This window comes from Nannospalax galili, unplaced genomic scaffold (assembly GCF_000622305.1).
Source record: "Nannospalax galili isolate Female #2095 unplaced genomic scaffold, S.galili_v1.0 scaffold315, whole genome shotgun sequence".
NCBI lineage: Eukaryota > Metazoa > Chordata > Mammalia > Rodentia > Spalacidae > Nannospalax > Nannospalax galili.
Window position 1 is genome coordinate 478447 of NW_008336851.1, and position 20109 is coordinate 498555.

The following is a 20109-nucleotide window of genomic DNA, read 5'->3' on the forward strand; positions in this document are numbered from 1 at the left end:
GGTACCAGCCCCTCCCCCCTCTCCAACTCGCTACACGGCCGCTGTTGCTGGGCCGGACCCCCGACTCAGCCGGGCCCCTCGCGGAGCCGCCGCCGCCGCCCCGTTTGCTGAGGCGGAGGCCGGGAGCCCGGACGCAGGGCGCCAGCATACAACGGGCCGGAGCCCGCGCCTGGGGTACTAGAGCAGCGTACCGCCCCGGGTCAGCGCCGGTCCGCCCCGCTCCTCCCGCCCCGCCGTGCTGGGCGCCGACTCTGACTGCAGGTCGAGCCCCTGGCCACTGGCCCCGGCCCCCTGCCGCCGGCCCGCCCCCGGCCCGGCCCTTCTCCCCGTCCTGCGCCCTCCTCCCGCCCGCCTCCCCAGCTGTCCGGTTCGCGTCATGCCGAGCCTCCCGGCCCCGCCGGCCCCTCGGCTGCTCCTCGGGCTGCTGCTGCTCGGCTCCCGGCCGGCTGGTACCGCCGGCCCTGAGCCTCCAGCTCTGCCCATCCGTTCCGAGAAGGAGCCACTGCCGGTTCGAGGAGCGGCAGGTAGGTGGGCGCCAGGGGAAGGCGCGGGCGGTGAGCCGGGCTCAGGGCAAGTCCGCACCCGCCGGGAGAGGGCCCAGGGCGCAGGTGGCTCTGCGCAGCGGGCGGACTGGAGGGTAGGCTGGGGCCGGAGGCTCACGCTGCCCAGGGATCCAGGGATCCAGGGATCCAGGGCCTGGTGGGCAGAGCCCGGAGCAGGCAGACGGCATGAGCCGCCGGACAGCGGCCGCCAGCCAAGCCCGTCCCCACAGGCTGCTCCTTTGGCGGGAAGGTCTATGCCTTGGACGAGACGTGGCACCCGGACCTGGGGGAGCCCTTTGGGGTGATGCGCTGCGTGCTGTGCGCCTGTGAGGCGGTGAGTGGATACGCGGCTGCCAGCCCTGCCCTAGAGGGTAGGGGAACGCTGGCGTCCTCAGATGTTGGAACAGATTTGGAGCTGCTCAGAAGGCTGGTCCGCACAGAGGGGGTAACCTCCCTCAGGTCTGCGATGTTGACAGTTATTGATCGCCCACTATGTGTCTGGCTCAGAGCCAACTGCCTTTTGTCTGTCTCTCACTTAAGTCCTGTAACAACTTTGCTAGATAGGTAGCATTATTATCTCTACTCTGCAGACAGGTACGCTAAGGCTCAGAGAAACTTGTCTAGGGTCATGAAACTTGTAAATAGCAGAGCTGACTCCAGCAGAAGACCTCTCCCTGCTTCCTAGACTCCTTACCCTGGGGTCTAATGGTTTAACATTGCACTCACCTAATTTTCCTGTGTTCTCTGCCATCAGCCTCAGTGGGGTCGTCGTTGGAGGGGCCCTGGCAGGGTCAGCTGCAAGAACATCAAACCTCAGTGCCCCACCCTAGCCTGTGGGCAACCACGCCAGCTGCCAGGACACTGCTGCCAGACCTGCCCGCAGGGTGAGGTCCGCTGTGCCCTGCGTTAAGAGGAGGCCAGAAGGGCCCCAGCGCTAGGCTCTTTGCGTCTTGGATCAGGGCAGAGGGCTGGCTCTCTCATCCTTTGGAAGCTAGTGAGTGATCTTACTTCTTATAGAGCACAGCAATCCAGAGCAACAGCCGATGGGCCTGTCCTTTGAGTATCCGAGGGACCCAGAGCACCGCAGTTATAGTGATCATGGGGAGCCGGGCGCTGGGGAACGGACACGTGCTGATGGCCATACAGGTAGGCTGGAGTGGAAGCGGGCTCTTGGAAGGGTGGGCCAGTGGCAGAGGTTGTCAATGCTCACATCTCTTCTTCTCACAGACTTTGTGGCACTGCTGACAGGGCTGAGGTCGCAGGCCGTTGCTCGTGCCCGAGTCTCCCTGCTGCGCTCTAGTATACGATTCTCTATCTCCTACCAGCGGTGAGACTGGGAAAGAACTAAGAGCTGTCTGATGGGGCAGGGGGTGGGGGTGGTGTCTCTGGATGGGGCAGGGAGTCGGGGGGGGGGAGGGGGGGGTGGCTCTGGATCCAGCCTCACTGGACCGCTCTTCACAGGCTGGACCGTCCCAGCAGGGTTCGGTTCTCAGACTCCACTGGCAACATTCTGTTTGAACACCCTGCAGCCCCCACCCAGGATGGCCTGGTGAGATGATGCCATTTATGAGCCCTTCTCCAGTCTGGGCACTGTGCTAGCAGCGTGTTTTGCATTGCCTTCTTTGGTCCTCACAACAGCTCAGTACAGTAGGAGAAAGACCCTGATTTTATGATGCCCATTTTACAGATGAGGGAATTGAGGTTCAGTTAGCAGAATGTGATTTTTTCAGGGTCACAACTAGTAAGTGGTAAGCCAGGACTTTAAACACAAGCATCTGCCTCCTGGACACTTCTTAGGAGGGTCTGAGGCCTCTCTTCCATACTCCTTCCTCACCAGGCCTGGGCCTCTTAGCTGACGTGTCCTGTACACTGTCTGATGGTAGACTTTCTTGTCTCTTTGCTCTAGGTCTGTGGGGTGTGGCGGGCAGTGCCTCGGTTGTCTTTGAGGCTCCTTAGGGCAGAACAGCTGCATGTAGCCCTTGTAACATCCACTTACCCTTCAGGAGAAGTCTGGGGGCCTCTCATCCGGCACCGGGCCCTGGCTGCAGGTAAGGGGGAGCAAACAGTTCCTTGATATGAAGATCTGAGTCTTCTCTATCCCAGGGATGGGGGCAAACTGAGGAAAGGATTTTCTAATGGACTCTTATTGTCCTCCATTCCCCCAGAGACTTTTAGTGCCATCCTGACTCTGGAAGGCCCACAGCAGTGGGGTGTAGGAGGCATCACCTTGCTCACTCTCAGTGACACAGAAGATTCCTTACATTTTTTGCTGCTTTTCCGGGGTCTACTGGAACTCAAGAATGGAGGTAAGTGGTGAGGAAGATGTGCATGAGGGGACCCGGGAGGGTGCTTATCTTTCAGAAATGCTCACATGTGCAGCCATTGCAGGACCAACTCAGGTTCCCCTGAGGCTCCAGATTCTCCACCAGGGACAGCTACTTCGAGAGCTCCAGGCCAACACCTCGGCTCAGGTATGGGAGTATCTGACCCTTGCTGCTAGTTGCTCCGACCCCTTGCTATTACCTGCCACATCCTGCTCTGTTCCTAGGAGCCAGGTTTCGCTGAGGTGCTGCCCAGCCTCACAGACCAAGAAATGGACTGGTTGGTGCTGGGGGAGCTGCAAATGGTCCTAGAGAGGACAAGTGGGCCAGAGCTACGCATAAGTGGATACATTGCTGCCAGGCAGAGCTGTGATGGTGAGGCAGGGTGGGACCTGGCACTTGGGTACACACAACTGAGAGCACAGATGTGCTAGAGAAGAGACCAAGGTAGATATGGGAGAGAGATTCTGGGGATTTGGGGTATGGGCAAGACTTCTTCCACCTGTCTTGCCCCCTGCAGTCCTCCAAAGTGTCCTTTGTGGGGCTGATGCCCTGATCCCAGTCCAGACGGGTGCTGCTGGCTCAGCCAGCTTCGTACTGCTAAGAAACGGCTCCCTGATCTACCAGGTAAGAGTCAGAGGTTGTAGGAGGTAGGGAGGGCAGCAGGCCAGAGCCTTGACCTGCAGTGGGAAAGACCTACTAAGTCTTGGCTGGCATTCCAATTACCGTCCCCCAACCCTTGCCCACCAGGTGCAGGTAGTAGGTACAGGTAGCGAGGCAGTGGCTGTGACATTGGAGACTAAGCCTCAGCGGAAGAACCAGCGCACTGTCCTGTGCCACATGGCTGGGCTCCAGCCTGGAGGATATATGGTGAGGGCTCCAGTTGGGCCACAGAGCCCATGTGCCAGGGCTGCCATTACATGGGCTGTGGGAAGCCAGGCTAGTTGAACAGGGATGGGTAATATCATTCACATATCATCATGGGTTCTCTGAATGAGTCCTTTAACATATCAAATATTCGTTTGATACATTTTTAGTAAATTTCAGACTGGGGACCCTGTCTTCATCTTCAGTAAACTCACAGTTATGTGGGAGGCATCAGACAGGGAGAATAGTGTAATAGACCATGTGATAGTAATAATTGCTACTTTGGGATCTTTTCTGTGCCATGGGCTGCTTTATTTATATATTTTTGACCTTTAGTACCCATTTTATAGATGAGGAAGTAAAGACCCAGAGTAGGTAAGTAGTTCTTCAAGGTTGCTATGTGGCTAGGAAGTGGCAGAGAAGGGTCTTGACACTTGGCCTATAAGGTTCTTATCTGGTGCTATTGGCATGAAGAAACGTATGTGACTAGGGGAGACATAAAACATGGAAAAACCTTGGACTCTAAAAGCTGAGAGGGCTCATCCTTCCCTCAGGCTGTGGGTATCTGCTCTGGGCTGGGTGCCCGAGGGGCTCATATGCTGCTACAGAACGAGCTGTTCCTGAATGTTGGCACCAAGGACTTCCCAGATGGAGAGCTTCGAGGGCACGTGGCTGCCCTATCCTATAGTGGGCACAGTGCCCGCCATGACAGTGAGTGCTCCAGGATCTCCTGCCTTCTGTGTTCTCAGATATCATTCAAGCATCTGAGGAATAGTGACAAAAAGCCAAAGCCTCATGTGACTTCCTCTGTCTGAGCTCTGTTTGATATCCAGAGAGGTGGGGATGTATAGAGTGGTGCTGCTAGCCAACCCTCCCTGTAGTCAGCCATTATACAAAGAGTCTAAAACTTGCTGCTCTCCAGGCCCTAGGCTTATGGAGAGTACCCTCAAGCTCCCAAAGTCTGTGATGGGAGATGCTGGAATTAAGACCACATTCTCATCTGTCACCTCTCTGTTTGGACTCAGCATTGCCTGTGCCTCTGGCAGGAGCCCTGGTGCTGCCCCCTGTGCGGAGCCAGGCAGCAGGGCATGCCTGGCTCTCCCTGGATACACACTGCCATTTGCACTATGAGGTGCTGTTGGCTGGACTTGGTGGTTCAGAACAAGGCACTGTCACTGCCCATCTCCTTGGGCCTCCTGGGGTGCCAGGACCCTGGCGGCTGCTGAAAGGATTCTATGGCTCAGAGGTAAGAATGCAGTGATAGGAGCTTGGAAAATCTCTGCTTTTTAGCTTGGGGGACTGTGGGACCTGTGATTGGGGGTGCAGAGGGCAGCCAGCCTGGTATTACCTAGGAGGTATGGGTTTAGGTGTCAGACAGGCCTGGATAGTAATCTGACTCAGCCTTTTATTATACATTTTCCTTTCTGTTTCCCCTGACTGAAGTGATTTCTAGGATAGAGGTGCTAATCCTCTAAAGAAGCAGATGGGCTGGACAATGCCCCTAAGGTGGGCTGTTATAGTCTTGGAGTCAGTGAGACCTGGCTTCCAAGTTGCACACCATTGACAAAGGCTTTGCTGTCTATAAACCTTAATCTTCCTAGGTCTGTTTCTTCACCTGGAAATTGGGGGTGAGGGTGAGGGGGAGAAACAGTAGGCTCTGTACTAAAATGCCTTAGTTTTGTCACTCCCTTTGTCTACCTACAGGCCCAGGGTGTGGTGAAGGACCTGGAGCCTGAGCTGCTGAGGCACCTGGCACAAGGCACTGCCTCCCTGTTGATCACTACCAAGAGTAATCCCAGAGGGGAACTATGTGGGCAGGTTGGTGGGCGCTGGGGATGGTACAGAGTTATTTGTACTCTCTGAGCCCTATGGTGGTAGTATTAAATTCTTGTTAGTGATAAGTGTGGAGCCACACAGCTGCATAAGGAGGCTGTAGCCTTCTGCTTGGATTCTGAGCAGGCTTGAGTACTGCAGTTAATAGGTTCCGCATAAGCACTCCTGTCAGCCAGTAGCAGTGGCTGTTAGAGACATGAGGGGGAGCCCCAATGTGACCTCAGTCCACCTCTCCTTTCAGGTGCATATTGCCAACCACTGCCAGGTAGGTGGCCTGCGCCTGGCATCAGAAGGGATGCGGGTGCCAGTGGTTGCAAGTGCAGTGGCAGCTGTGCTGCCTGTGATGCCCACTGGCCCTGGCCCTGAAACATCAGTACCAGCCAAACCTGGCAGCCCTGGGCGGCCTCGAGACCCTAACACATGCTTCTTTGAGGGGCAGCAACGTCCCCATGGGGCTCGCTGGGCACCCAACTATGACCCAGTCTGCTCACTGTGCACCTGCCAGGTAGGATGCCTGCGTAGGGTACAGTGGGCTACAGGGTCTGGGACAAGGAGACCAGCACACCTTCAAGCCTTGGCCCCTCTCTGCAGAGACGAACAGTGATCTGTGATCCTGTAGTGTGCCCACCACCAAGCTGCCCCCACCCGGTGCAGGCAGCAGGCCAGTGCTGTCCTGTGTGCCCAGGTGAGTTCTGTGTAGGGGAGGAAATGTAGTGGAGGGAGGGCCATGGGAGAGGAGTCATCTAGAGAGAGAAGGAGGGGGTCCACTCTCTGTCTCATCATTTTTTTTTGTCTCCACAGAGAAACAAGGTATCAGAGACTTGCCAGGGCTAGCAAGCCTGGAGCCAGGAGAGGGTGAGCTGGAAGGGTGTGTTTATGGGTGAGAAGATCCAAAGAAGCTACTGGGCTGGCACAAGGGGACAGAAGGGGAGAGAATATATTGGGGAAACTGAGGTACACAGATTCAGAGTGGCACTTGATAAGCCACATTCTTGATTGCTGGTGCTTGGGTTAGGCTAGTGTGGGACTGGTCTGAGGCTCAAGCCTTGGTTGTAGGCCCAGCAGACAAGCCCAGTATTAATGGCAGCTGGGTACTGTTCCCTACCAGGCTGCTATTTTGATGGTGACCGGAGCTGGCGGGCAGCGGGTACCCGGTGGCACCCCGTCGTGCCTCCCTTTGGCTTAATTAAATGTGCTGTCTGCACCTGCAAGGTATGGCCACAAAATTTTCTCTGGTGCCATAACCCAGCCTGGTCTGCAGAGATGGGGAGGGGGCTGCCTGGAGTGAGAAGCCCTTCTTTGATGAGGAGGCCTCAAGGATGGTATCGTAATGAGAAGTTCCTTGGGTTTTGAGAGTAGGTGAAGGGATGACAGGTACAAATTCTAGCTTTACAGCTATCTGGCTTCATGTGGCCCTCAGAGCTTTCTGAACTTCTCTAAGCTTCCTTTTCTTCTGTGAACAAATATGGTACATCTACCTTGCAAGATACAATGAGGATTTGAATTCAGGTACATAAGACAAACCCAGGCCTTTGATTAAAAGGCCAAACATTTCACTTGAGGTGGGGAAAGGAGAGAGAGGAAGCATGAAGATTACATGTCCTTCTCCTTCCTGATACCCTCACTCAATGGATCCCTACAGGGGGGCACTGGAGAGGTGCACTGTGAGAAGGTGCAGTGTCCTCGGTTGGCCTGTGCCCAGCCTGTCCGCGCCAACCCCACTGACTGCTGCAAACAATGTCCAGGTGAGGGGCTTGGACAATGAGGCCTCACCCTTGGGGTTGCGGTAGACCCTGACCTGAATGAGAGGATGCTTGATGAGTGTGGAGAGGAGCTTCTTGCATGAATAGTGACTGATAGGGCTCCAGTTCCTACCTCATCTATCCACCAACCATCCATTCACCTGTCTACCTGTCTACCCATCTGTTCATCAACTGTTCATCTACCCATCCATCTACCTATCTATCCATCTTCTACCCATCTATCCAACCTATTCACTCCATCTATAATTTATCCATCCACTATCTAACCCATTCATCTACCTATTCTCTCCATTCATCCATCCCTTCCATCCATCCATCCATCCATCCATCCATCCATCCATCCATCCATCCAAATTTATCATCCAGCAAGTGCCAGAAACTGCTAGGTAATGGGGATTCGCAGAGAAATTAAACCCAGTTGGCCTTCTTGGACTGACCTCTCTTCTCTCCATCCATCCATCCATCCATCCATCCATCCATCCATCCATCCATCCATCCATCCATCCATCCATCCATCCATCCATCCATCCATCCATCCATCCATCCATCCATCCATCCATCCATCCATCCATCCATCCATCCATCCATCCATCCATCCATCCATCCATCCATCCATCCATCCATCCATCCATCCAAATTTATCATCCAGCAAGTGCCAGAAACTGCTAGGTAATGGGGATTCACAGAGAAATTAAACCCAGTTGGCCCTCTTGGACTGACCTCTCCTCTTTCTCTCCCAACAGTAGGATCAGGGGCTCATGCCAAGCTGGGAGACCCCATGCAGGCTGATGGGCCTCGGGGGTGCCGCTTTGCTGGGCAGTGGTTCCAAGAAAGCCAGAGCTGGCACCCATCAGTGCCCCCCTTTGGGGAGATGAGCTGCATTACCTGCAGATGTGGGGTAAGTGGGGGACTGTGTAAGGTGGGCACTGTGTCCCTGGCTTGGAGTAGGGAAACCTCAGGGAGATTTCTGGAGGTGGGCCTTCCCTGAAGGAGCCCCCTGGGGACCCTCAGTATCTTTCCATCTGCACAAGGCAGGAGTACCTCTCTGTGAGCGGGATGATTGTTCACGGCCTCTCTCCTGTGGACCGGGGAAGGAGAGTCGATGTTGCTCCCACTGTACAGCACAAAGGTGTAAGTGAGGGAAGCCAGGACAGCTGCTGTGGGCTGGCTGTGGGCTACCTGGGGCGGGAAGGGCACCCCTGTGGAGCTAGGAACCTTGAATCTGCTTCATAATTGCAGTCCCAGTCTACCCCTGCAGGGTTGTCACTTATTACTGTTTCTTTACAAATGAAATTTCTGAAGCTCAGAGGAATTAAGCAGCTAGACTAAGGTTACACAGGTGGTATGTGTTGACTTGCTTGGAAAATTCTGGCCTTTGTGGGACTGGAACAGAGATGCTCTGTCTGTCCTCCCAAGCCCCCATGCCTTCCTCTAGGCCACCGTGCTCCCTCTCCTCCAACATTCACTCCCTTCTGTCTTCAGCAGCCTCTGAGACTAGAACCCTTCCAGAGCTGGAGAAAGAAGCTGACCGCTCTTAGGGAGCAGCCGGAAGGCCACATGACCAAGAGGATGGGCCTGAGCTGGGGGAAGGAGGAGCGGTGCTGAGGACCCTGACTCTCGTGTGGGAAACCCAGTGCCTTTAGCTTCTCTGTTCTGCTTCTTCTCTTCCCCCACTACCTCTGGGAACCACAACTCTACAAGGGGAAAGACTGCTGGGTCAGACCAAGGCCGTATCCACTCTAACTCCTGCCCTGTAATTCTTTTGGCCTCTGCCCCAGAAGCCCAACTCCTTTCCTTCTGTACATAATGTCACTGGCTTATTGGGATTTTTAATTTATCCTCACTCAGCACTAAGGGTCCACTCACACCACTCCTGCTGCCCGTGAGCTGAGCAGAGTCATTATTAGAGATTTTTGTATTTATTAAAACATTTTTTTCAGTCTTTGGGCTCAAGGTAGGCTCTTTGTGGCCAGAGTGGGCCCCAGTGGAGAAATCTGTGAGTAGGAGGTAACAGAGAGGAACTCTGAGCCTGTCAGCTTCCTTCTGACTCTGGGAGCTAGATGAGTCTTAGAAAGGGAACAGGATGGCCAGCAGTTGGGCTCCACAAAGAGGATTGGGACTGTCTGTCAAAGGGGCTGGAGCTTCAAAAGCCCAGGCAACCTCAAGTTTAGTTACTCGTGGCTGGCGTTGTTGATGACTCCATGTCTGAAGTTGCTCCAGAAAAAGAAACAAAACTATCATCCTCCTCTGCTCTCTTTTTCTAAAGTGAGGCACACGTTTTCCTTCCTGAAAACAAATTGTGTTCCTGATCAGTTCAGGGACAAGTCTGGGTCACAGTGGATTGGGATCAGCTAGTTAAGACTGAGCTCATCTTGAGATGAAGGGCTGTGGTGGACACAATGACTTAAGATTCCTCCTTTCTGCTTTTTCCCATTTCCCCTCATCCCTGCCATCAGGAACTGGGCATTCCTACAGGGCCCATGGGTTCTAGAGAAACAAGGACATCAGGGCAGAGATTGTACACATGTATGTATGAACGGTCCAGGATGAAATGAATCTGGTAGGGTGGAGAAAGGGAAGTCACAGCCATTAGTGGTAGGCCTACCATATGTGTGGTAAACAAGCACTGTCTAGCTATGGTCAGATTTCTGAAACTTGGCTGGAATGAGAGACAGGGCAAAATGCAGGAGAAGAGTGGCAATGGACTTCTATTATGTTTGTCAGGATGTTTGTGGAGGGGCTGGGTTGAGGGTGAAGGGATGATAACTGGGGATAACTGGCCTGGACCAGAGCCTTGGCTATTACAGTAGGAGGATCATGAGTGCCAAATAGGAATGAGAAAGCAGCAGGATTCAGCATGGGTTTCAACCTAGGTGTGGTATGATGGAAGACTTAGTTTGGAAATGGATGTGCCGACCATACTGTCTTTACCAGTGAGGGAGCTGGGAGCTAGGCAAGAATCACTCATAGGAAGGCTTGGTGGCCACAGGAGGCAGGCAGTCTTTGGCTTCAGGGACCCAGAAAGGCTTCAGAACAGGCCCCAGTATGTGAACTGAGCAAATGTGTGAACAGAGAATGAATGGATACAGGCAGAGCTATGTCCTCTCTAGACAGAAGTTCATGGAATACCTTTCCTAGCCTAGCCTACATTTCATTCAAACCTGGACAGTCCCAAGCCCCAGAGAAGTGGGATAGTGACTTAAGACGTCTAGTCCTGTGTAAGGGTCTCCCAAAGCCCTGGCATGCAGAGACTTCAAGAGGGGTGCCCCGTCCACTCCCCTTCAAGCAACTAACAACATGATCTCAGGGTCGTTTACCTTTCTAAAGAAACCAAACTAAAAACAAAAACCAAAACAAAATAACAAAAAAACCAAAACAAAAACCAAGGAGATATGACTGTCTTAGACAAACTATCTCAATTTCTCTAACAGTCCTAGTAGAACATATTTGGTCCCTAAGCTTGAGGCCAGGCAGGTCTATGTTGCAGAGGGTTTGACTGGGCTCTTGAACTTCTCCAGCAGGAAGATAGGGAGTACAGGTGGGCTGCTTGACTGGACAGACATGGTGACTCTGACACACTTGCTTTTCGAAGAGAAACCTCCATGTATGGTCCTGCTTTTGCCATGTTCTAGTTGAATTTCTAATGACCATCTTTACCTACTTTTAATATGTAGAATCCAGATTTTGGCATGTCAGGCCACAAACAGCCACCATTCTTGAATGATTGCATGATGGGGCTATCAGTGGTTATCAGACCACATTTGTCCAAATCACCAGAGCAGTGTCTGTGCGGTTGTGAATAATTTATGGCAGGGACTTAAGAAGGGGAGTTTTCAAACCATAGTCATGGCTATCTGAAAGCATCAACCAACAACAGAGGGAGACGTTAGGGTCCAGGGGCTTCCAAAGAGTGAGAAGTCCAGGTCTACACTCTAATTTAAAAACAGATACTCAGTGCCTTTCAAAGACTGCACTCCAAAAATGGGTTGGTTGGTTTTAAAAAGTTTCAGAACAACTGTTTGATTGCATTTTACCCCTTTGTCTTTTATAAAAATAGCAGGATGTAGAAAAAACAAAAGCAAACCAGTTATGGTACCACAAGCCTGTAATTCCAGGGGAATGGAGGCAGAAGGATCAGGATTTCAAGTCTATCCTTGGCTACATAGTAGGTTCAAGGCCACTCTAGGCTACATGAGACCCTGTCTGCATAGACCCAAACAATAGGAACAACGGAGCCACATTTCTGACATAACAAAACTGGCAGGGAGGAGAGTTGAGGAGTGGAAGTATTTCTCTGAATGTTTGAAGATGCGTTTCGGTTTGTCAGCCTGTAGGTTATCAGAGATGATGTATGAAGAAGACAGAGCTGTATGGAACACATACAGACAGACTGTGGGATATTGGAAACAGCTACAGATGACAAAAGGTGAGGGCCTGTCAGGAACTATGGACAGATCATAGTGCTCTGAGAATGGAGCCCCTCTGTACAATGCTTGCTTTTGGTAGATGTGTTTTTCATGTACAAATCAAGCTGCCAGTATTGTTTTGCTTGTCATAAAAATCACTGAATAATTATGGTAATACACAAGTATGTAGGAAAGAAAGGAAAACTTACCCACTACTCCAAACCCCAATAATAGCTGTCAAAAAATATCAATGTGGCTGAGTGTGGTGGTACACGCCTTTAATCTCAGCACTCAGGAGGCAGAGGCAGAGGCAGTCAGATCTCTGTGAGTTCAAGACTGGCCTGGTCTACATAGCAAGTTCCAGGCCAGCTGGGGCTACAGGGAGACCCTGTCTGAAAAAACAAAAAAACAAAAATCAGTACTTGTTGGAACGGACACATGAGATGCTTAGTGGGTAAAGGCACTTGCTATGCCTGGGGCACATATTGTGGAGGGGAACTGACTCCACAAAGATGTCTACATGCTCACCGTGGTATATTGCACCCTCATATACATCATACAGGCACACACATGCGCACACATGTACAGTAATCATAATAATTAAAACATTTTTAGAATCCATGTTTTAAAAGTTTCAGTTAAGGTACTGGAGAGATGCCTCAGCAATTAAGAGCACTGGTTACTCTTGCAAAGAACCTGGATTTGGTTCCCAGTACCCTCATGGTGGCTAACAACTGTCCCTAACTCCAATTCCAGGGGATCCAACACCCACTTTTGGTCTCTGCAGGCATTATATGCAGGCAAAACACTCATACACATAAAATAAAATATTAAATAAACCATTTTAAGTTTCAGCTAAAGCATTGAGTTGCCTGGCCTCGCCCTATTCTTGAACCTCTCTGTCCTCATCTGTCAAGTAAGTGTCATGTCTCAGTTTGAAAAATAGGACCTTTTACACTGAAATAGCCTGTGAGGCACAGAAACCGAAAATTGGAGAAATCCTTAACAGATTAGATGATCTAACAAATTGGTTTTCAGTGACTTGATTTTTAGCAAACTGACTAGAACCTGCCAGAAGGGTCTCAGCTCCTCAGTTGAAGTGCTAGGGGTTGTCCTGGCCTTGAGTGGGCGGCAGAGGTGGCTCAGAGGACTGTTCTGGCATCCAGAGCCTCTGCTGCTCTTTGCTAGGAAGGGCTGGAGTGGGGCCTTCAGTTTCTCCTGGCCTACTCACCTTGGCCAGGTTAGCTCATTGGCTGAGTCACAGCCTTTTTGTGGAACTCTGGGGTTTCGTTTCTTCCTTTGAAGCCCTTCCCCTATGCCCTGATGTGTCCCTGGTCTGCTCTAGGGAGAGGACTCTCTCTTTTATGTGTCCAGGGGAGCAAGCAGGGCACATGCAAAGATAGTGGTTACCAAGGGAAGGAAAACTTCCTGATGATCCTGGCACTGAGTCCTTCCCAAGGCTCAAAGGCTGCAGTCTGGGGTCTGGGAAGACAGCCCTGCCATGCATGTGCTCTTCCAGACCAGCAGCTGGTAGGCCTCATGACTCTAGCATGGCTGGGGACGAAGAGCATGATACAGGAGCAGGTGGCAATGACTGTGACTTCCCACACGCATGGCAGTAGTGCACTGGAGATGGCATATACAGATGGTTGCTCCTGCTGGCCCTGGCCTTTGAACGTGGGGGCCTTCATTCCAAGAAGCCTGAGGGAAGGTGAGGAAAGCCAGGCTTACTCAGCCCTCCATGAATATAACAAGTCAAGAATTGATTCTTTAAAATGTAAACCTTCTGTCATCTTTTCTGCCCTCTACCCTGGCAGCAGAAGAGAAGGTTTATTATTCTGAAGAGAGTGGTTGGGATGAAGGGTTGGGATGAGGACTAAGAAGCTGCAAGACCAAATGGTGAAGAACTGGAGAAGAGCAGCTGAATGACTTTTGCTATTTATCTCAATAGTTATCAACCCCCCATAATTGATGGACTTTTTCATTTGTAGAAGGAATACATACAAAACAATATTTAATTTTTTCTTGGTCACCTATTGGCAATGTGAACTTGAATAACCATTAAGATCTTTTGGATTGTAGTAGATATTTTGTATTACTAATCATTTGATGATCAAATGTTTCATTTATTATTATATGCAATGTAGTCCTTGTAACCCCATGAGGTGGACTGCATGGATCTATTTTACATGAAATGCAAAGATGGAGGATCTTACCTAAAGTTTCCAGTAATGGTGAGTCTGATGTTGAAACATAGCATTTGATTTTATTCCATTGTGTCATGGCTGGATAGAGTTTTATAGCACCCTACTAGTGTGGTGACTACAGGGTGCCTAGGAAGCTGAGTAGCTAAGTTGGCAAGAGGAAACTTTATGAAGCACTTTGCCTTGTAGAAATAATAGATATCAGTTTAATCATGTTTAAATACTTAACAATTCAGTAGGGCTGGAGAGAGGGCTCAGCAGTTAAGAGCACTTCTGATCTTTTGGAGAGCCTGAGTTTGGTTTCCAGCACCCACATCAGGCAGATCATACTGCCTGCAATCCAAGCTCCAAGGGATCTGACACTCTCTTCTGGCCTCTGGCGGGACCAGCACAAGCACAGTATTCATTTACATACACACACACACACACACACACACACACACTTTAAATAGCTAATAATTCTATGCACAACATCCACTATGACACCTAGGGTATGGTTTCTTCCTCCTACCCTGTCCTGTAGACATTCAGGTCCTCTTTACAGACACACAGTTGCTAATTTCTCTAATGCAAGAAATGTCCTTTGAGAGCATAAGGCCTAAGACGCGGTCCAAGCTCTTTGCCTTGCTGTGATACTTCACAAACTTCATTGGGCATTTGAGTCATTTGGTGGGGGAGGGGCATTCTTTAAGTAGATGCTAATTCAGAAGGCCTGGGTGGAGTCTGAGATTCTGCATGGCTGACAAGCTCCTATAGGATTTGGCACCCTAAGCAGCAGACATGCAGAGTCACTCACCTTACATTTTCAGCACAGTCTGCCATACCACCAAGGTTTCATGTAGGCTTAGTTACACAACTCATATTTATTCATTTAAAAAAGATTCATTTACCTATCATCTATCTATCTATCTATCTATCTATCTATCTATCTATCTATCTATCTATATCTATCATCTATCTGTCATCTATCTATCTATCTTCTATTATCTATCTATCATCTATGTGTGTATGTGCATACATGTGTGCAGGTGTCCACAGAGGACAGAGGGTGTCAGATCTGCTGGAACTGGAGTTATAAGCAGTTATGAGCTGCCAGACATGGGTGCTGGGAACTGAACTCAGTCCCCTTGGAGAGCAGGAAGCACTCTTAGCTGCCGAGTCACCCCTCAGCCCCACAACTCATATGTGTTGAGCATCTTCTGTGACTAGATACTGTCTTCGTTGCTGGGGAGTGACCAGTGAGTAAACTGACAACCCCCCAAAAAACCAAAACCCTGCCCATACAGAATTTTTTTGTCTTTTGAAAAATTAATTCTGGAACTGGAGAGATGACTCAGCAGTTAAGCACACTGGCTGCTCTTGGAGAGGATCCAGGTTCGGCTCCCAGCACCCGCATGGTGGATAACAACTATCCATAACTCTAGTTCCAGGGCATCTGACACCCTCTTCTGACCTCTGTAGGTATTGCATGACATGGATGTACTTATATACATGCAGGCAATATACTCATATACATAAAATAAAAACAGCAAATAAAAAGTTCTTTGAGAATTTCATATAATATATTTTGATCATATTCAACCTCCCCATGTAGGATTTTTTTTTAAATTATTTTTTATGTTTATGAGTATATTGCCTGCATATATGTAAGTGCATCCATGTTGTGGTCAGAAGACTTGTTGGATACCCCTGGAACTGGAGTTAGGGAGTTAGCCACCATGTGGATGCTGGGAATCAAATCCAGGTCCTCTTCAGGAGCAGCCAGTGCTCTTAACTGCTGAGCCATCTCTCCAGCCTGAATTTTTTTGATTTTTGAGGCAGGGTCTCACTAATTAGACTTGACTGACCTTGAACTCATAGGGGTCTACCAGCCTCTGCCTCCCAGGCAAGTACCACCATACCCTGCCCTACATATGGAATTTTTGAGATAGGGTTTTGCCCAAGCTGGCTCTGAACTCATCATTTTTCTCCTGCTTCAGCGTTCTAAGGACTGAAATGATAGACATATGATACCATGACCAGCCCCATGTAGAATTTATAATTTAGTAGAAGATGATAGTCAATAAATGTGTTAGGTTTCTATCACTGTAACAAAATAGCTGAGATAATTTCAAAAGAGAAAAGGTTTATTTTGGCTTATGGTATCCATGAGATTTTAGTCCTTGATCACTTTGCGCTGTTGCTTTATGCCTATGGTAGCATAGGACCTCATAGTGGCAATGCATGGTAAGAAGAGGCCTGCTCACTTATGGCAGCAAGAAAGTAAAGAGAGCCACATAGAATATGGGGTCCCAATATCTCCTACAAGGCCACACCTCTGATGACCTAACTTCTCCCTGGGCCATGCCTCCTTAAAGGCTCCAGCACTTCCCAACAGTGCCTTTAAAACATGAACTTTTGCCAGGGGTGTGGTGCACGCCTTTAATCCCAGCACTCAGGAGGCAGAGGCAGGCAGACTCTGTGAGTTCAAGGCCAGCCTGGTCTACATAGTGAGTTCCAGGACAGCTGGGGCTACAGGGAGACCCTGTCTCAAAAAGACCAAAAAAACAAAACAACAAAAAAAACCCAACCAAACATGAACTTTTGGGATACATTCCAATAAATAAAGCCATAAATACAGTAAAATATAATAAATATGGTACAGCAATAAATACAGTATGTCATTTGTAGAGAAGATGGTGCTGTTGCAAAATATAGTAGGAAGATGGAACAGGGAACTCCAGGGGTGGTCTGCTGCTGTGTGCTTGGAATTCTAGTGTTTGGAAGCTGAGGCGGGTGGATTAAGAGTTCAAAGCCAGCCTACACAGTGATCTGTCTCAAGCCCTGCCCCTTCTAGTAAATAAATAAAAAGAATGGACTGAGAATACCCCAGTGAGGTGACATTTGAATAAAGACCTGAAAGACGGGAGGAAATGAGCCATGGGACGATGTAATTATTTGATTTAAAAATTACAAATGTGACTAAGTTCCATGTCAGAAGAAACTTAAATGTAAGGCAGCTACTGCAATAGTGAGATTCAGGTGAAATTAGTATGTCAGTAAGTGTTATAACTCAATGAGAAAAGAGGTTTTTGGGATAGTGGAGAGAGAACTGGGTCTCCATATAAGACTAAAGGACAAAGTCTTGATCTAATTGTATATAAATTTCTAAGGACATCACATTGTCAAATATTTATTTCTTAATTTTATTTATTATTTTTATTTTATGTATATGAGGGTGTTGTCTGAATGTATGTAAGTGCACCTGTGTCCTACATTGTCTACAGGTCAGAAGAGGGTGCTGGATTTCCCTGGAACTGAAGTTACAGTCAGTTGTTAGCCACCATGTGGGTGCTGGAAATTGATTGAACCAGGGTCTGAGCTATCTCTCCAGGGCCCCTCATCAAATATTTAAATTATATACTATAGAAAGATGAAGTATGATCAGTTAAAGAAACAGCTGTTACCTGGTACAATTAGGACATGTCCATGGATGTGTCAGTTTTTTTGTAGGAGTTTGCATATAAGATACAACCACCCAGGTGTTTGGGAGTCTGGAAAAGAAGAACGAGATGGAGGATTTATTTAGGACTAGGAAGGGAGCCTATCTTGAGTTCTCTACTATGGAGAGTTGTAATTTAAACATGTCAGAGGCCAAAATGTCACATGAAGCTGGCAGACAGTGTAGGCTGAAGTTTGCAAATGTCACTGAATGACACCTAGGAAGCATCCTGACAAAATGACTGAGCACCTGGAACTCAAAGGAAGGAGACTGTGAGAGAAAGGGAGCAGAGAAAAGATGGGAGAAAGTACCTGGTAGACTCATCCTAAAAGGACAACTCCAGATGTTGGATGAAAGATGCCTCACTTCTTCCACATAGCTCTGCAACTGGAATAGTTTCCCCCCAAAGGGAAACAGGAAGCCTATATAGGAAGAGGCCTGGTACCCCTCCTCATCCCACACTGCCAGGTTCCAGGAAATTGAAATCAAATTTACTTTTAAGATCCACTCTCCTCCGTTCAGTAAAAACATTGCTGCACCTGCTGACTGATTCCTGGAATTCTTTAGTAGACATTTTTCCTTCTGAAACCAGAAGATGGAAGGTTTTTTTTTTTTTTTTTTTTTTTTTTTTCGGTCTTTTTTTTTGAGACAGGGTATCCCTGTAGCCCCAGCTGCCCTGGAACTCAACCAGGCTGGCCTCGAACTCACAAAGATCCACCTGCCTCTGCCTCTGGAGTGCTGGGATTAAAGGCCTGTGCCACCACATCTGGCAAGATGGAAGTTTTTAAATTGCTATTGACTGGTTATGATATTAGGTCATCTGCTAAAGTATAACTATCAGTCAACAAGTGTACATGATTACTGTCTGATCCTGATACTTTCTGACCATTTGGGGAGAAGAGAATAGATGACTGAAGGATGATGAGGCAGGGAAATGAGGACTTCACGCTGGCTTCCACAGCTCTAAGGAGGAATGTGTGGAGGGGAATGTGTGTCCTGCACATCTGTGCACTCACCCAGCTTAGCGGGAACTTTGCCATCTAGACATCTGATTCACATCAACTGTGTTTTTCATGAGTTTTAAAGACGTTTTTAAAGGCAAGGCTGACATCATTATGAAGGAACTTTTCTTTCTCATAGGTTCCATCCAAGGTACCACTGGAAGTGATGTCGGGGAAGACCTTGACAAGGAGCTGCCCTCCTCCCTACAGAGGCAAGGCCTTCCTAACGGGGATTTTTTATCAGATCATAAATGTGATGATTCGTCATTGGAAATCAAGTTCTGGAATAAAGAGGTGCATAGGATGAAGAAAAGTTTAAGTGAATTCTTTAATAAAATTAAAACTGTAACTCAGGGGCTGGAGAGATGGCTCAGCGGTTAAGAACACTGACTGTTCTTGCAGAAGACCCAGTTCAAACACCAGCACCCACATGGCAGCTAACAACTGTCCATAACTCCTGTCCCAGGGGATCTGACAGCCTCTTCTGACCTCTGCGGGCATTGCATGACGCGGGTGCACTTACCTACACGCAGGCAATACACGCATACACATAAAATAATAAAATATATTTTAAAACTGTAACTCAGGCCCAGTCCTCATTTACCTTTGATTTTTTTCTCGTCGATATTTTTTTCCCCTGAACATTAATGCATCATGACTTACTTCAAAAATTTAGGTGGCATTTTTAGTGAATCGTATTTTGTTTTGTTTTGGAGACATGTTCTTGCTATATTAGACAGGCTAGTCTCAAATTTGTGATGTTCCTGCCTCAGCCTTCTCCAGAATTATGGGATTACAGATGCATGCCACCACTCCTTCCTTCCTTCCTTCCTTCCTTCCTTCCTTCCTTCCTTCCTTCCTTCCTTCCTTCCTTCCTTCCCTCCCTCCCTCCCCGGGTACGGTTGCTAGGTACGGTTCTTTAAAAAAGAAAAAAATTCGGGGTTGGTTGGGGATTTAGCTCAGTGGTAGAGTGCCTGCCTATCGAGCACCCTGGGTTCGGTCCTCGGCTCCAGAAAAGAAAAAAAGAAAAATCTCCCTTTACTCCCAGATGGCCTGGAACCGACCTTCCTCAATTAGTGAGGTAGTGAGTACTGCTGGCTGGTGTTTTTTTGTTTTTTTTCATAGCTGTCGGGAGTCGAGTTCTTAAGGCTTACTTGAGCATCACCTCCCTGTAGCCCCATCCCTCCCTTCCTTCCTTCCTTCCTTCTTTCAGTTTATTTTTATTTATGTGTATGTGTGTGGGTTTATGCACTTTCGTGTAGTTCTAGAAGAGGTTAGAAAAGGGAATCAGATCCTCTGGAACTGGAGTTACAGGTGGTTGTGGGCCATTGGATGTGGGTGTTGGGAACTGAACTTGGCTCCTCTGTAAGAGCTGCAAGTGGTCTAACTGCCGAGTCAGTGCTCTAGCCCCGCGCTGTGTTTCTTAATTATAAAAATGAATGCTTGAAGTAGAAAATTTGGTTTAAAAAAATCAAACAAACAACAAAATGAACCAAACCAAGAAAAATTCTTCATGGAGAATATAAGAACTTTCAAAATCTGCTGCATTGAGTTTACCTCGCTTTTATAATTTAGACCTCTCTTTTCCTTGCATGTCCTACTGTCACATTTCTCAAAACTTGGCGTTGACACTTGGAGTTTTTTTTTTTTTTTTTTTTTTTTTGTAGGGGTGGGCTGGGGGACTGGGAGGG

At 48.8% G+C, this 20109-nt stretch overlaps 1 protein-coding gene across 10 annotated transcripts; it reads left to right on the plus strand.

The window, feature by feature from the left end:
* Nucleotides 1-5: 5 nt before the first annotated feature.
* Nucleotides 6-18805, plus strand: Chrd (chordin). 10 transcript variants are annotated; one of them, XM_017797689.2, is made up of 23 exons: nt 6-524; nt 773-876; nt 1297-1426; nt 1560-1688; nt 1770-1869; nt 2004-2091; nt 2449-2590; nt 2708-2848; nt 2922-3013; nt 3091-3238; nt 3384-3490; nt 3614-3733; nt 4285-4441; nt 4756-4976; nt 5435-5548; nt 5805-6068; nt 6155-6248; nt 6365-6418; nt 6672-6775; nt 7206-7308; nt 8070-8224; nt 8362-8457; nt 18558-18792. In XM_017797689.2, exons 1-23 carry the CDS (start codon nt 377-379, stop codon nt 18723-18725), a joined length of 2979 nt encoding a protein of 992 aa, XP_017653178.1. In that variant the 5' UTR covers nt 6-376; the 3' UTR covers nt 18726-18792. The 10 variants fall into 10 exon arrangements, with proteins under 10 accessions (XP_017653178.1, XP_029418502.1, XP_029418503.1 ...); XM_029562642.1 differs by having other exon boundaries at nt 7-524; nt 8358-8457; nt 18558-18805; XM_029562643.1 differs by having other exon boundaries at nt 7-524; nt 2931-3013; nt 8358-8457; nt 18558-18805.
* Nucleotides 18806-20109: the final 1304 nt, after the last annotated feature.

Excerpts from the sequence above, each read along its gene's own strand:
- Chrd (XM_029562642.1), top strand. The coding sequence starts at position 377 with ATGCCGAGCCTCCCGGCCCCGCCGGCCCCTCGGCTGCTCCTCGGGCTG. Across the intron at positions 3,014-3,090 it reads AGGCCAACACCTCGGCTCAG|GAGCCAGGTTTCGCTGAGGT; the intron begins GTATGGGAGTAT and ends CTCTGTTCCTAG. Across the intron at positions 8,458-18,557 it reads CCACTGTACAGCACAAAGGT|GTTCCATCCAAGGTACCACT; the intron begins GTAAGTGAGGGA and ends TCTTTCTCATAG.